At 33.0% G+C, this 17202-nt stretch overlaps 1 protein-coding gene across 1 annotated transcript; it reads left to right on the forward strand.

Annotated features, from left to right (window-relative positions):
- The first annotated feature begins 634 nt into the window (after positions 1-634).
- On the forward strand, positions 635-14179 carry LOC132805036 (receptor-like protein 7). Its single transcript, XM_060819784.1, has 5 exons — positions 635-1475; positions 4455-6327; positions 9521-9576; positions 13345-13399; positions 14071-14179. Exons 1-5 carry the CDS (start codon positions 635-637, stop codon positions 14177-14179), a joined length of 2934 nt encoding a protein of 977 aa, XP_060675767.1.
- The last annotated feature ends 3023 nt before the right edge of the window (positions 14180-17202 follow it).

Raw genomic sequence — 17202 nt, forward strand, 5'->3', positions numbered from 1 at the left:
TAGTGTTTGGTCGAAATGAAGGCAAACTTCATAAATATTTTTGCTAACAAAAATGTTTCGAGTATTTCACTCTTGGCGGTTAGCCAAGTCAGTCATCCAAAATCTTTCACTCAGTACGGAAAGAAACAAATTCAAAGTGTTTTAATTTTGTTTGGGACCCAAAAAAAATATCTTTTTGCATTGATTCTTAGCTAATGATACATGTGCTAGCAAAAAAAAGGAAAAAAAAAAAAAATCTTAAAAGAACATTACTGAAAAGTTTGTCTAAAAATATTGAAATGCAAACATAAATTATTACACACTAACGCTAATTCTCTCAAGAAAAGACCAATTTAACACAGGATTTTATTTTCTTCATTTAAAAACTTATAAACACTATTTATATTTATTTTTACTTTTTTTAAAAGTTTGATAAATATGTGAAGTTGACTATTTCGGATATATTTCCGACCCTTTCAGCATATATGGGAAATAATCATGTGGTTTACATTTTAGATCGTCGAATACTTTAAGAGACGGCTTGACTTGAAGTAAACTTCACAATCCCAACCACAATAATGCAAAAAGCCCTTATAAATATAATGCAAAACCAATGTATTTTATTTTTCTTCTTAAAAAAAAATATTGAAGCATAATGGAGTTATCATTGTGCTTAATTATGCGTCAGAAATTGGTATTAAGGCTTTTGTTGATTAATGTTTTTATTGCTAATCATATATATTTTGTTTCTGCGGAGAAGCCATCTTGCCACGATGAGGAGAGGTCAGCATTGTTGCAATTCAAGGATAGCTTTGTCATTAACCAATCTGCATCTTCTTTTGAAGGTGCTTATCCAAAGTTTTTACAGTGGAAATCCAATAATTGCTGCTTATGGGATGGCATCAATTGTGATGCAAAGGCTGGACATGTGATTGCTCTTCACCTTAGCAGTAGTTGTCTCTTTGGCTCTATCAACTCCAATAGCACCCTCTTCAGCCTTATTCATCTTCAAATTCTGAGTCTTTCAGACAACCATTTCAATTTCTCTCAGATTCCTACTGCTATTGGCCAACTTTCTCATCTAACTTATCTCAACCTCTCTAGTTCTGCTTTTTATGGTCAAGTCCCATTAGAAATTTCCGACTTGAACAAGTTGTCCTCCCTTGAAATGTCTTACAATTATGATCCAGTTACTGAAGAAAAGTTTTTGCAGCTTAAAGATCCTAACTTCAAAACACTAGTTCGGAATCTGACCAGGTTAGAAATACTTATCCTTAATTTTGTAGACATGTCATCTGAGGTACCTCATTCACTTGCAAATTTCTCTTCTTTGACGACATTGATTCTTAAGGATTGTGAATTGTATGGTGATTTTCCTGAAAAAATTTTTCAACTTCCAAACCTACAAATTTTGAGTGTGCGGTATAATGAGTATCTCACCGGTCGTTTGCCTGAATTCCAGAAAAGAAGCCCTCTTATAGAATTGATGCTAAAGGGTACCAACTTTTTTGGAAGCCTACGCTATTCAATTGAAAAACTTGAGTCATTAGATATGTTATGTCAGGACCCGTCCAGAATTCCTTCCCGGAACCCTAGACAAGTCCTAATCCCAGGGAAATACCACCAAACCTTCCAACGGAAAATCCGGCAGCACCTCCCCTAAGGGTAGGACTTACCACAAATTTCCTGCACTGAAAACACACTTCTATAAACATCCCCTTATTCCTCCCACAATACTACAAATTGATTCCACAAGTTTACAGCACTTCAAAGAATAACAGCAACTCAGTGCATAAATAATAACTACATGTCCAGTACAGTATACAGAGCATTATACAATAAATGTGGAATTAATACAATGACAGATAAGAAGCAATACAAGATGGAGAGGAAAAAGAGAAGAAATACTTCTTGGACTTTCGGCAACGAACTGAGACGTTGGGCTCGCCTCGGACAATCAACGTCTCCCAACCTGGACCTAGAGGAACGGAATTTAAAAACGTGAGATGCTAATCATCTCAGTGAGTGACCCTATCTATTGAACACCTTTAATATTAATAATATAACAAATAACGGAATTTAATTAATACCAACAATTAAATAAATAAATAATAAACAATTGAAATAAATAATTTCACTCAAAACCCTCACTATTCACTCCGTTGGAAATGTTCCCCTTTTAAAACATTTTCACAAAACCCGATATTCATACTTCCCGAAAACCAAGGGATCAAATAATTTAATAAACAACAAATAAATAAATACCCCAAATATAAATAAAATGTAATAAATTATAATAAATAATTTTTGTACTCTTTGGGGCTTGAAATTTCTATCCGAAAAATTTGTACTTGACGCACCACACTATATACTAGTGATGCCCTCCAATACCCAGCATCCCGAGCACCGACTGGAGGGGGAGATTAAAGAGAGAAACTTGCAAACGGCACTTCAGCGTCCCGACAGTACCGCTGCTGAAACCGTCATCCCGGCCAAGGAGGGGGGCGGCTATGTGCACTATATCAAACCTGCCTGCCCACGGTCCAATGGCAACTCACGGGAGACATAATACTTGCTTGCTAACCATATACATACACCAGAACACCAATATTGTATGAGTGCGTCTAAAATAATTACTAAATTAATTATAACCGTACCGTTTTTCCAATATCACCATGGGAAATATACCAATTCTCAAATTTACCATCCCACATTTCCTTTTAACATACCCGGTACGAAAACATCGATAACGATAAAACAATAATTTTTCTTGTAACACGAGGTTCAACAAATAATATACCACGGGCATAATTATAAAATTTAAACCACCAATTAAACAAATAATTTCCTTAAAATATTCAAACCAATTATGCCCAAAATAATATAAAATCCAGACACAATTAATTATTGAAAATACTTGCTCATATGTAATAAATACAATTAAATCACAATAAAATAATAATCGGAAATTTCTTAATGATCCCAAAATTCCGTTTAGCACCAATGAGTAAATATATATATAAAATAATATTTTTTTTCCCGATTATTTTTAAATTCTACCACATGAGCACAAATTCCAGATATTAAATTAACACAACATAAATATAATTAATTGCCCAAAATAGTTTTCAAGGTGGGTCACTCACCTGGAGCATGCAATTAACCTAAGATCCTCCATGGGATCAATTTCATGACTCACCCATGCTCCTAGAACACAATTCACACACAGTCAAATAAATTAATATTTTATTCGGGTAAATAATACCCGGTACCCGGGGGGTCAAACACAAACGTTATCCAAAATTGACAAATTATATGTCTATGGAAAGCTTGTGAGATGAGGATCACATTACCGACCTCCATTGAGTTCAATTCGACCGGCGGTAGCCGGAATTTGGCCGGAAAGCTTCGGCCGAAATTAAACTTGAGGGATCTCTCAAACAGTGGGGATTTTGGGCAATCTAACCCTGGAAATGGACTCAGAGGAGTCGAAACTGGTGGAATAGAGGTATGAGTCGAAACCGGAAAAACTTAACCCGCCGCCGCCGACTTCACCGGCCCGATTTGGACGCGTCCGGCAGCGACTGGCTGGGAAAATTGGAGGTTGGGGTCGCGAGGGACTGGGCTTCACCGGTGGCTGGCGCGTGTGGCCGTTCGGCCACTGAAATCCTGCCAAAACGGTCAGTCAAAGAGAGAGGGGGAGAGAGTTAAAGGAGAGAGAGAGAGAGAGAGAGAATTCCTTGCTGGTTTTTTGACGGGCTCGGGGAAGAAGGAGAAGGGAAGGAAAGGAAAAGAAAAGGAGAAAGGTGTTTTCCCACGTGGGGAAAGGAAAAAAAAGAAAAAAAAGAAAAGAAAAAGAAATAAAATAAATAAATTAAAAATTAATTAAATAATATTAAAAATAATATTATTATATAAAATAACAATAAAATAATTTGGTATTAAGCATGTTTGACATGTGGCATCTCAACATGGTGACACATGGTCACATTTATTAAGTCACACGTGACACATCATTACACGTTTAAAAATAATATTAAAATAATACAGTATTTGAAAAACTCTACAGGTCCATAACTTTCAAACCACATGTCCAAATCGGACGTGCCGCTAGTCTACGGACTCGTATCGACGAGCACTTCACAACCATGCCTGAGTCAAAGCTCATTTCCCCACAAATAAAAAGTCAACTCCGGCACCCTTGGATAGTTTGGACCTTAACTTGTTTTGCTCATAACTTTCAAACCGTAGCTCCGTTTTTGACGTGCTACTAGTCTACGAACTCGTGCCAACGTGTACTTCGTAACAGTATCTCAGTCAACCTAGAATTCCAACTGGAACAAAAAGTCAACTTTTGACCCCTTCGATCAATGGTCAAAGCTAAAGTCAACGATCAACGGTCAAAGTTGGAAAATTTCCGTTGTACTTTGGGACGGGGTGTTACATGTTAGATGTTAAAAATTGCAATTTTTCAGGGCCTATTCCATTTTCCCTAGGTAAACTTACCCAACTTACATATCTAAACCTGGGGAACAATAATTTCAAGGGTGGCGTTCCATCCTCTCTTCGAAACCTTGCCCACCTCACATTATTTTCAGTTGGGAAAAATCAACTAACTGGTCCAATCCCACCATGGTTGGGGAACCTTACCAAACTAACCTCTCTAGACCTTCAGAAAAATCTATTGCATGGTCCAGTTCCACAATCATTAGCTATGCTTGTGAATCTTCAAACTCTTTATATAAATAATAACAATTTGGGTGGCAATTTGAAATTTGACATGTTTCTTAACATGAAGAGTCTCACTCGTCTCCAACTTGGTGACAACAATTTGTCATTGATCTTTGGAGAAGCGAGTAAAAATGCAACGGATTCAAAATTCAAGCTTCTAGATCTGAGTTCCTGTAACCTGAGAAAATTCCCACATTTTCTCAAGCATCAAAATGAACTGGAGTGGTTGGTTCTTTCCAGAAACAATATAGATGGCCAACTACCGAATTGGATGTTGAATATAAGCATAAACACTTTGCTCACGTTGAGTATTCCCTCCAACCTCCTAGCAGGCTTCAACCAACTTCCAGTAGTTCCTCCTTGGGTTAACTTATGCCAATTTGATATTTCGTTTAATATGTTGCAAGGACCATTGCCAATTCCTCCACCATCCATCGTTGATTATGATGCCTCTAACAACATGCTGGCTGGAGAAATTTCACCGGTAGTTTGCAACATGAGCTCGCTTAACAACCTTGATTTGTCTAATAACAACTTGGGTGGCATAATTCCACCATGTTTGGGAAACTCAGCTAGTCCTCTGGTAATGTTGAGTTTGAGAAACAATTCTTTACATGGCATCATTCCTGAAATATGCAGCAACAATATGAGTAAATTGAAAATGATTGATGTTAGTGATAATCGATTGCAAGGGGAGCTACCACGATCGTTGTCCAAATGTTTGATGCTTGAAGCTATTGTGGTCTCAAACAATCAATTTCATGATACTTTTCCATCATGGTTGGGATCCCTTTCGTTCTTGAAACTTCTCATGCTGCGCGATAATGGGTTCTATGGTGTAATTGGGAAACCAGAAAAGGATATAGACTTCTCCAATTTGCGAGTGCTTGATTTGTCTTCTAATAGTTTTAGTGGTGAATTGCCATCTCAATACATCTTTAATTGGAATGCCATGAAGTCTATCAAACCCATTGGTTTGAGATATATGAGTGCCAATTGGAGCAGTACTTTTTCAAATGATTATCAATACAGTAATGGTCTGCGTTATAAGATCACAATAATGTATAAAGGGGTACCTACACACTACGATGCCATCCAAGATGTCTTTGCTTTCATTGATCTATCCGACAACAGATTTGAAGGAAAGATTTCTGATTTGTTTGGGAGCCTAAAGGCACTTCGCTCGTTGAACCTTTCCAACAACATGCTCACAGGTTGCATCCCGTCATCGTTGGGGTATTTAACAGAACTTGAGTCATTGGACCATTCTCGAAACAGCCTCTCCTATCATATCCCTCAACAACTGAAGCAACTTGGAATTCTCTCAAGCTTTAACGTCTCCCACAATAATCTGACGGGGCCTATACCTCAAGGGAACCAGTTTAGTGTGTTTGATAACAGTTCCTTTTATGGGAACCTAGAATTGTGCGGTGATCCATTTTCAAAGAAATGTGGAAATTCACAGTCATCACCACCTTTAGAAGAGGATCATGAGGATTCAAAGTCTATATTAAAAAAATACTGGATATTTATATTGGCAGGTTACATAAGTGGGCTGGTTGTTGGAGTGGTTCTTGCTGATATTGCCATCACGAGGAAACCTGGATGGTTTCATTGGTTTGTTGAGGTGCTATCGGAATGGAGAAAGCCAAGGAGGCAATGGAGAACTTGAGTAGTACTATCATGCTATATCTGTTTCTATTTTAATATGATCTTGTCTGTTTTACTATGCTATGTTGTTTAATCTTAATTATCCTGTATTTTGTTCTGCTTTGCTACTACGTCATTTCACTGGAGTTGATTTGTATCTTATAACTTATAATGAGGTGTTGAATTGGAAACATATATATATATATATATATATATATATATATATATATATACACGTATTATATATATCTACATGGTGATTGTACTAGTTTGAACTAAAGCCTCTTTTGGCATATTCCAAACATATAGATACGTTGCATATCTCTCTCTGTGTGTACGCATAGGTAGTCAAATGAAATAGCAATCATTCGCTACCCAAATTTTTCTGCATAACCATATATAATTCATGAACCTAATAGTAGTCTTTGAAACATAAATGGAATAAGGGCTTTGACATGCTGAGGGAAATCTTCAAACTTGGAAATGTATCATCTCCTAGTTAAATAACTCCCTTTCCATCAAACAGGTAGTGTAGCCCAATGACAAGCCCGAAAAGAATACCTGAATATTTTACACTTGCTCAACTTTTCCTCTTAGGGGGAAAAGAAGGTGATACTGGTGGTAGAAACTCCCACACATACCTATTAGAAACAGCAAAGCCCCAGTGTACTTCAAATCAATTGATGGGTCAAAAAGCCAAAGCCTTTGTGTTAGGTGCTGAGTATTATAAATCATGATTGAGTGGAAAAGATGTAAATTATCTAGATTGTAATAGCACTGCGAGTAATCATTTGATGACAAAATCTGTGAACAAACAGAACCTGCACCCTAAAAAAAACCAAAAAAAAAAAAAAACCATTATTATGGATTAGCGGTAAAAACAAAATGCACACAAAATCATATGCATGAAAATATAATAAAACACTATTTAAATCGCAGCTTAGAATAGTTAAAAACATTAAATATATATATCAGTTATGAAATATGAATCAATTTTCAACAATTCCTCTCAGTAATTAACTATTTACCAAAAAAAATCTCTCTCAATAATAACATAAAAAATTATGTCAAAAAGATAATAATAACATCAAAAATGAACTATCAATTTTAAATTTATTAGAGTAATAAACCCTAACTAAATCATCCCAATCACAATTTTCAATATTACTAATCAAAATTGTAGATCCCAACTCAAATGTATGCTAATATAAAACTAATTTAACTTAAAAAATATTGGCAAAAGCTCATGTCCCTTTGGATTTTTTTTTCCTTAAAAATTTCTGCATACACACACACACATATATATATATATATATATATATATATATATATATATATATATATATATTATCTCAAAAACCAAACAGCAACAATGAAAAATAAAAAAAACAAATGCTTATTAAAATTTAAAGTGATTAGCTTTAAGCATCTTTAATGAGTGTGTGAGTGTGTGGATTGTTATCTATGTTGTACATAAAACATTTCTACTAAATGTGACATCTATATGGTATAAATGTCTACTTGATAGACATTCAATTCAAAAATTATTCTCTAAGATTTTGTTTAAATTTTAATTAATTAATGATTTGTATATATAATTTTTTTTAAAAAAATAATAATTATTATTAATTTGTTTAATTGGCTTTTTTTTCCTTTTGAAAAATATATTGGAAATAATATTTTGATAAGTTAATAGACCATCCAAAATGAACAGTATTTTTTATTGTGTCTATTTTATTTTTTACCACATCAATAGAGCCATTTATGAAGTTTTTTTCTTTTTTTCTTTTTTTTTTAACTCTCTATCTATATTTCTAATATGATAACAAAAATATAGCAATTTACAAAGCTATTAGAGATGCTCCGTGTTTGTTACGCAGGACTGGGCAGGTCAAGACAGGACCTAGTCCCAGTCCGGTGTTTGGAAAGTAAAAATGGAAGGGGGACAGGTTTGTCCTGTTGATCATTTTATCCCAAATGAAGGGGATAGATCTGACCCATCTGGAGACTGGGTCACTTTTGTCCGACTGAGCTCTCTTCGAAGCATCTCTGGCCGCCCTCTTCGAAGCATCTTTAATCTCGCATCACCATCCCCTTCGAAGCATCTCTGGCCGGTGAGCATGTCTTCTTCTTTTGTTTCATCAATCTTCCATCATCATCATCTTGTTATTTTTCTTTGTTTTTTTACGTTAATTTTTAGCTAAAAAATTATGAAATATTTTTGGGAAATGTCATTTGTTGATCTGCGAAATAAGCTTCGATCTATTTATGTTAGGGCTTGATTTGATATTTAGGAGGAAGAACCTTGATTTTGGAGGCTTAAACTACCCTTCGAAGCATCTCTGGCCGGTGAGTTTATCTTCTGCTGCATCCTTCCTTTGTTTCGTCGATCTGCCATCATCACCATCTTGTTCTTCTTCTTTGTTTTTTTACATTAATTTTTTTAGCTGAAAATTTATTAAATTTTTTTGGGAAATGTCAGTTGCTTTGTCGATCTTCCATCATCATCATTTTATTCTTCTTCTTCGGGTTTGTACATCATTTTTTAGCTCGAAAATTATGAAATTTTGTCATTTATTGATCTTCAAAATAAGTTTTAATCTATTTGTGTTAGGGCTAGATTTGATATTCAGGATCTATTAGCTTGATTTTGGAGGCTTAAACTACCCTTCGAAGCATCTCTGGTCGGTGAGTTTATCTTCTGCTGCATCCTTCTTCTGTTTCGTCGATCTGCCATCATCACCATCTTGTTCTTCTTCTTTGTTTTTTTACATTAATTTTTTTAGCTGAAAATTTATTAAATTTTTTTGGGAAATGTCAGTTGCTTTGTCGATCTTCCATCATCATCATTTTATTCTTCTTCTTCGGGTTTGTACATCATTTTTTAGCTCGAAAATTATGAAATTTTTTCATTTGTTGATCTTCAAAATAAGTTTCAATCTATTTATGTTGGGGCTAGATTTGATATTCAGGATCTATCAGCTTGATTTTGGAGGCTTAAACTACCCTTCGAAGCATCTCTGGTCGGTGAGTTTATCTTCTGCTGCATCCTTCTTCTGTTTTGTCGATATGCCATCATCACCATCTTGTTCTTCTTCTTTGTTTTTTTACATTAATTTTTTTAGCTAAAAATTTATTAAATTTTTTTGGGAAATGTCAGGTGCTTTGTTGATCTTCCATCATCATCATTTTATTCTTCTTCTTCGGGTGTGGAAGGTAAGTATTCTGTTTTTGCCAATTGTTATTGTGATGCTTATTATCATGCGTTGGGTTGATGAATTCTGTTTGTGATGTTGATTTGAGAAGTAGAACTAATTAGAGTAATGTTTGTGTGCAAAGAATTAGAATAGATGATGGTGATAGTCGTGTATTTGCTTAGATCTGTATCCCATTGATGTTGTGAAATAGGGCTTTAAGTTGGGATGGTGATAAGAGTGTTTTGCTTCTAAAGCAACAAAAATTAAAAAACCAGTTTCTTCATGCACTTTTGAACGATCAATGTAACTTGGTATGTGGTTTTATACTTTGCTTTTTGATTATTAAAAATAGTCATGTCTTGTGTCTCAGGGAAAACTAGTGATGATTGTTTTCCCTGTTAATAATAAATTGTAGCAGAGTTAATAATAAATTCTTTGTTTAAGAACATTGGAGAGGAGAGTATCGAGATCATGGAAAAGTGCTTCCCAATTCAATTGTGGGAAGCACTGTTATGAGCATAACAAATTGATTATTCTGATTACAAAATGGATAAGGGCCCTATATCACATTATGAATCTTTTGAAGTTGATTTTCCATTATTGATTTGGATCTGTCATATCCATTTGATGTAGAGCTTCAAATGAAAGTGAACATTGAGCAAAATTGAGGTAGTAATTCTGCTCGTTGAGGTTTTTGGGAGGGGTTTTTGGTATCGGGTTTTTTGTGCATGTTTTATGTTCTATGTCAAAGTACTTCTGCATAGCCCATCAATTTAAGTCTTGCTTGGAAGATTTGAATGCAGTTATTCAAAGGGTGGTACAATTCCGAGATACTGATAATACCCCACACCAGAAACTTCCTTATATTTTTCTTCATTGTTTTTGAAGTCTTAATTATGACATGAAGTTTTTGTTCTTTTTTGATAAATAGTCGTAATTGTACTAGTGAAAGAAAAGTTGTTTTACTTTATTAGTTAGCTGGGAAAATTGGGTAAGTGGTCCACACTACAAATTTGCTGCGGCAAATGGCTAGTGAAGTTATTAGTACCCAGTTGCTTATTTATTAAACTTAGTGAGATTAGTCATTCCCATAGGAATTGAACCACTAGTTGGTTTAGCATGAAACCTACATACCTTAGATTTGTCAAGTCTCCTATAGAAGAAGGAAGCTCACTAGAGAGATTTTTGATGGCAATGTGAACAATTTCTAAGCTGCTCAAATTTCCAACTTCTCTAGAAATATTTCCAGAAAGTTGGTTTCTTTGAAGGTGTAGTGTGATTAGATTTCTCAAACTTCAATTTCTCTAGGAATGTTTCCAGAAAGGTTATTCCTATAAAGGTAAATGGCAAATAAATTGGTCATGCTTCCTATAAATGTAGGAATTGCACCATAGAGACTTTTGTTGGCAAGGTCATGATCTTCTAAGTTGCTCAATTTTACAATTTCTTTATGAATACTTCCATGAAGACGGATGAAGAAAGGTCAAGAACCACTAGTTTTGCCAAGTTTCCAATTTTCTCCAGGAATATTCCTAGAAAGTTGGTTTCCATAAAAGCTAAAATATCTGAATTTTTCCAATTTTCCAATTTTTGGTGGAATTGTTATTTCATCTTTCTTTGGGGGAAAAAAATATTTGACATATGTGATTATTACATATTTGCTCTTCTTAATCTTTTTAATCATAACAGTTGATATAAAAATACATAAAATATTAAAATTTAAGGCGAAAAATGGATGTTATGGTTCATTATTGTAATTTATATTGTAATATTCTTGGAGAGGAGATATTTAAAAACTTTTATTCTTTAGGGGTTATATATATATATATATATTAATATAGATTGTAAAGTTAGAGAACAAAGTTATGAATGGTGAGGTTACAAATTTGATGTCAATAAGAATGTGCAATAAGAATGATATTATATAATTATATATATATATATATGTGTGTGTGTGTGTGTGTGTGTGTGTGTGTATGTGTGTGTGTTTGTGGAGCAAGCTACTACATGCGAAATGGAAGACAAAATAAGTGTAGGGACAAAAAAAAAATCATGCCAAGCTCACATGCTTGCTGCAATGTTCTTTCACCATTGTCAACTGCCGGCCATCCACTCACTCTTTTGGCTTTTCTCTTGTCTACCTCTCTATGCAAAATCAAATATTCCTCTTAATCAGTGCCTTTCCTTTACAATGCATAATTGCAATTTCTAGTGTCGTAGCTATTAGAACCATTTTAATTTTTAAAATGCATAATTGAATATGTGAGCATTACATGTTTGTTTATTATTCTAATTTCGTAACTTATTATTCTTTACATGCAATAAAAATTGGAAGTTAATAGTGCAGGTTAATGCTCTTCTGCTTTATTTATTAGACTTCTGAATGCTTTTATTCACTTTAAAAGAACTGTTATGTTGGTAAGATTAGTGCTAGATTATCCTTTGGCAACTTGGATGCAATCTCAAGAATGTGGGAAAACTGGATTTGCATATGGATTTGGACTTGGTTGCATGATTTTACAGGAAGATGCAAAGTTGACATTTTGATATCTATTTAGTTTCCTGGATTGAATGGCTGTTTTTGGCAACCTGAATTTTATATTTCAGTTGCCTACTTACCTATTGGATAATCAATATTATGTTTTGCAATGTCTTTAAAGAAAGAGTTATCATATCCCATGCTTTTAAATATTGACTTCTTTACTTGCCTTCTACTCTTTCATACCCAATATATTGTTTTCAAACCATTAGGCAAATCGATATAGTGAAATTCCTAGCAAAATATAAAATAAATAATTTGATGAGTTTGGGAAAATAATGAAAATCAATAAAAAGTATGAAGTTGTAATTGAACAATATTTTGGCGTGAAGAAAAGTGAATATAATTGGTTTCTTTCCCCTCCTAGTTAGTATAATATATATATATATAATAATTGGTAAAAGTTTATACACTTTTAAATAATATTAGACTGATTTTGAAGTGTGAAGGGCCATATTTTGAAATTGAAAACTGCCCTATGTTGTTTTTATGTTAACATATATATATATACATATATATATATATATATATATATATATATATATATATATATATATATATATATATATATATATATATATAGTTAGATGAGCATAAATAAATATATAATCCACTTTTTACTTTAAGCTTTCAACTATAATGTGTGTAGAGAAGGTGTAGACCGTGTCAATCAATTATCACTTAATGAGGGAATAAATTAGCAATTAATCAATTATCACTTAATGATAGAGGTGTTTTCATGTAATTTTTATCAATTATCACTTGATCACATGCCATTTAATGTGTTGTTTATTTTGTCTTTTTTTTTTTGGTAGATATGGATCGAAGAAAATTATTCACAATACAATCTTTTTGTTCGTGCTTTATGGTTGTCTTCCTTATGTATATGTATGTAGCATGGCGAAGGATAAATAATGGAGAAGTTAGGAATCGAATAACTAGGGGGACTGAATTGCGTACATCATTTTTAAATAGTTTGTTAGATAATGATGTCAATTGTATTAGTCAAATGAGGATGGATAGGAGAACATTTGGTGTTTTATGTGAGTTATTACGTCAGGATGGTTATGTTAAAAGAGATGGTACTGTTACATTGGAAGAGCAAGTGTGCATATTTTTGCACATAATTGCTCATCATGCAAAGAACCGTACAATTATAAGTAGATTCTATAGATCGGGGGAAACAGTTAGTAGATATTTCAATTCAGTATTGAATGGAGTGTTACGTTTACATGGAATTTTGTTTAGGCAACCTAAATCTGTGTCAGATAATTGCTCGGATGATAGATGGAAAATGTTTAAGGTATGTTTGTGGAATAGTTTGATTACTAATCTTATAGTTAGATTATTTGTAGTATTATCTTATGTGAGTGAATTTCTTTGTGACATAGAATTGTTTGGGAGCATTAGATGGAACTTATATTAAGGTGAAAGTATCTGAAATCGATAAGCCAAGATATCGAACAAGAAGGGTGAGATAGCCACAAATGTGTTAGATGTATGTAATCCGAATATGGAATTCATATTTGTATTACTTGGTTGGGAATGTTCCGCTTTGGATTCTAGAGTACTTCGAGATGTATTAAGTAGACTAAATGGCTTAAAAGTACCAACAGGTAATACCAATCATTAATTTTTTCATTATAATGGACTAACAGTGCATAAATTGATAGGGGATTTTTTTTTTTATATAGGTTGTTATTACTTAGTGGATGCTGGTTACACTAATGGTGAAGGATTTCTTGCACCATATAGGGAAACAAGATATCACCTTTCCGAATGGAAAGATGGTTGTGCACCCACAACTTATCAAGAGTATTTCAACATGAAGCATGCATCTGCTAGGAATATCATAGAAAAATATTTTGGGGTTCTTAAAATGCGTTGGGCAATTTTAAAAAGTCCATCGTTCTATCCAATTGCAACACAAATCAAGATAATTACTGCATGTTGTCTTATGCATAATCTGATTAGAAGAGAAATGACACTTGATCCTGGAGAAATTGAATATGATAGGGTGGAAGATGTGGACATTAGTGCAGACGAGGAAATTATAGGATCAATTGCTTCCTCGAGTCAATAGACTAACTAGAGAGATGAGTTAGCTAAGCAAATGTTTGATGAGTGGAGAGGTCGTCGTGGTTAGTAGTTGATTGCTCTGTATAATATTATGTTGATTGTTGTAACTGCTTAAATATTATTGTTTATTTAATCTTTTGGATAATTTGTATGAAGTCCAATTTATATTAAGTGCAACATTTGAGAATCATGTTATATTTTTTGCATCTTGTTATGGTGTTGTTGGAATAATGCAATTTATACGTGAATAGCAATGGAAGCTGGAGGTTGCAGTAACAATAACAAGGGAAATGAAGCTAGGTGTCCCTGGAGTAAAGGTGAGGAAGAGGCTTTTCTGAATATTTTAGATGAAGCTGTAGCTAGTGGGCAACGTTGTGATACAGGAGCATTTAAACCTGGGACACTGAATATGATTGAGAGGCAACTAGCCGAGATGTGTCCTAATTTGGGATTGCGAGCAAGTCCACATATTGAGTCAAAGATGAAAAACTGGAAGAAGCAATATGGTATAATATACGACATGCTCAACAAAAGTGGATTTGGATGGAATGATTCTCTTAAATGTGTGGAGGTTGACAGTGACGATGCTTGGAAAGCATATGTGCAGGTTTTGAATTTTCTTAGGAAATATAGTTTTATTGAATTTTTTGGTTGCTATCCTAAAATTTATTTCTAGCATGTCTAAACTAATCTTTTTATTTTTTTGACTAAACGTTATCTTTCTTTATTTTAGTGTAATCCAAGTGTAAAAAGTTGGAGAAGTAAACCTTTTCCCGTATATGAGAGGCTTGCAAATATTTTTGGAAAGGATCGGGCAACATGAGTTGGAGCACAAACTCCAATTGATTTGGTTAATGATATAAATATGGAGGCTGCAAATGAGCAATTTGATGATATTTTTTCTCCAATGTCTGTTAATCAAACACATAGTGAATCATCCACACAATCCCAAGCAAGACGGAAGAGGAAAGATAAAGCGAAGGATGATGACATCGTAAAGGGGTTGGACAATGTAGCGGATAAATGGTTTGGTAAATTGGCTGCAACGTTAGAAAAACAAGAAAAATCCGATATCACTTATCCACAATACTTAGCTATGGAGCTTGATAGGTTAGGATTTCCTATTAGAGACAATCTTAGAATCTCTAAGGCAATGAGATCGGATCCATCGAACATAGAGGTTTTCAAGATTATTAAAATGGATGCGGAGAAGATTGAATTTGCTAATGAATTTTTAGATAACGTTGTGGATTATATATTTATATCTATGTATGAGAGGATGACAGTTATGAATAATTCAATTTCAAACTTATGGACATATGTTGTAAGGTATTGGATATTGGTTTCTAATTATGCATGTAAGGATAATTGATCATTATGTGTTATGTTTTAGAATATTAACACGCACTTGATTGCTTTAGTTAATTTTATTTTATTTAATTATATTACTATCTTATATTATTATTTATTATTATATGCAGGAATATTGAATGGCAAGTAAAAGAGTTTATGTTGTATTTAAAGGTAGACAACCAGGGATATATAATTCTTGGCCTGCATGTCATCAACAAGTGCAAGGATTTAAAGAAAATTTATATCAAGCCTATAATACAACTGAAGAAGCTGAAATAGCATATGTTCAGTTTGTAGAACAAATGATAAGAAATCGTAATGAGGTAAATCCAATACAAAATCCCACCACATATACACATGCTCAATTGAACAACGAGTGGCGTAATGGTTTTATATTAGGTTGTTTATTTGGAGTACTATCAATGTGTGTATTTACTTATTTGTTATACAATTAGATTATCCTTGTAAAAGCCAATATGAATGTAGTAATTGTTACAAGTAAAACCAAATGTTAACTTTGGCATAATGTTAGCTTTTTTTTTTTTATTGGTGATTAATTATTTTTTATGATTTACCATATGCCAATTTTATTTTAATTGATGTTCAAAACAATATATTAACGTAATTTATGGGTGTAAAAACAAAAAATAAATTTTGCATGTTAATATAAATAAGATTTTTTTTTTTTACATAACAATAATTTTTAAAATTTTCATTTAAAATAAAAATAAAACTTTAATTATAAAATAATCCAATCCAGTCCTATCCTGCACCAAACGTTGGACAACTTATCTACCATTTAGTCCATAACTGTGCCAAATACAGTACTGCACTATTCTATCCGATCCGATCCTGTCCAATCCGGATCTATCCTGTCCGATCCGAACCTGTCCTGCGTACCAAACGCCAGACTAAGTTGTTTCTTTTACTCTCTTAGCTCTTTCTTATTTATCTATCTTTTTTTTTTCTTTATTTCTTATTTATTTATTTATTTATCTATCTTACTTTCCTTATTTCTTTTCTTTTCTTCTTCTTCTTCTGATAGAACACTTATTTTATAAACTATCCAAATCATTTGTCTTTGTGACTCGAATCTATGAGTTTGTGGGCATAAATATGCATAGATATGAGTGTTCAACTACTAGAGGTACCCATTTCATTTTTTCTTTTATTATTATATTTTTGGGATGTTGAGATTATTATTTGTGTTGTAGCATACTAATAATTCTTTTTTTTTTTTGTTTTGCTTTTTTTGACTACATTTAAAAAGAAAACTTTTTGGTTTATTTTTTTTTCTTGATGACATTTTAAAAAAAAAATTAAAAATTAAAAACTGAAACTAAAGTACATGCACTGGCAAATAGTGTAACGTGATTGATATAGAAAAACCAAGATCTTGAAAGAAAATTCATAAAAATTTGTTAGAATTTCAAAATACAAGCATAAATTATCACACCTAATTCTCTCAAGCAACATAAATGGACACAAATTAACAAAAAGAAACATGATATATATTTTTTTTTAAAAAAAGAAGATTTTGTTTTTTAAAACTTGTAAAATTTAGTCATACATATTATCTAATTTATTATTATGGACAGTCCCCCTTTCCACATTTTTTTTCCTTAAAAGAATTCCAAATAAACTTTTTTATCTTCAAAACAACAAAAAAAATGA

The sequence above is a fragment of the Ziziphus jujuba genome, chromosome 8 (assembly GCF_031755915.1).
Source record: "Ziziphus jujuba cultivar Dongzao chromosome 8, ASM3175591v1".
NCBI lineage: Eukaryota > Viridiplantae > Streptophyta > Magnoliopsida > Rosales > Rhamnaceae > Ziziphus > Ziziphus jujuba.

Bases quoted from the DNA above. Each gene is read 5' to 3' on its own strand.
- LOC132805036 (XM_060819784.1), top strand. From the start codon at position 635: ATGGAGTTATCATTGTGCTTAATTATGCGTCAGAAATTGGTATTAAGG. The intron at 6,328-9,520 runs GTTTGTTGAGGT...GGGAAATGTCAG, and splicing joins AAACCTGGATGGTTTCATTG to GTGCTTTGTTGATCTTCCAT. The intron at 9,577-13,344 runs GTAAGTATTCTG...AATTTTGTTTAG, and splicing joins TTCTTCTTCGGGTGTGGAAG to GCAACCTAAATCTGTGTCAG.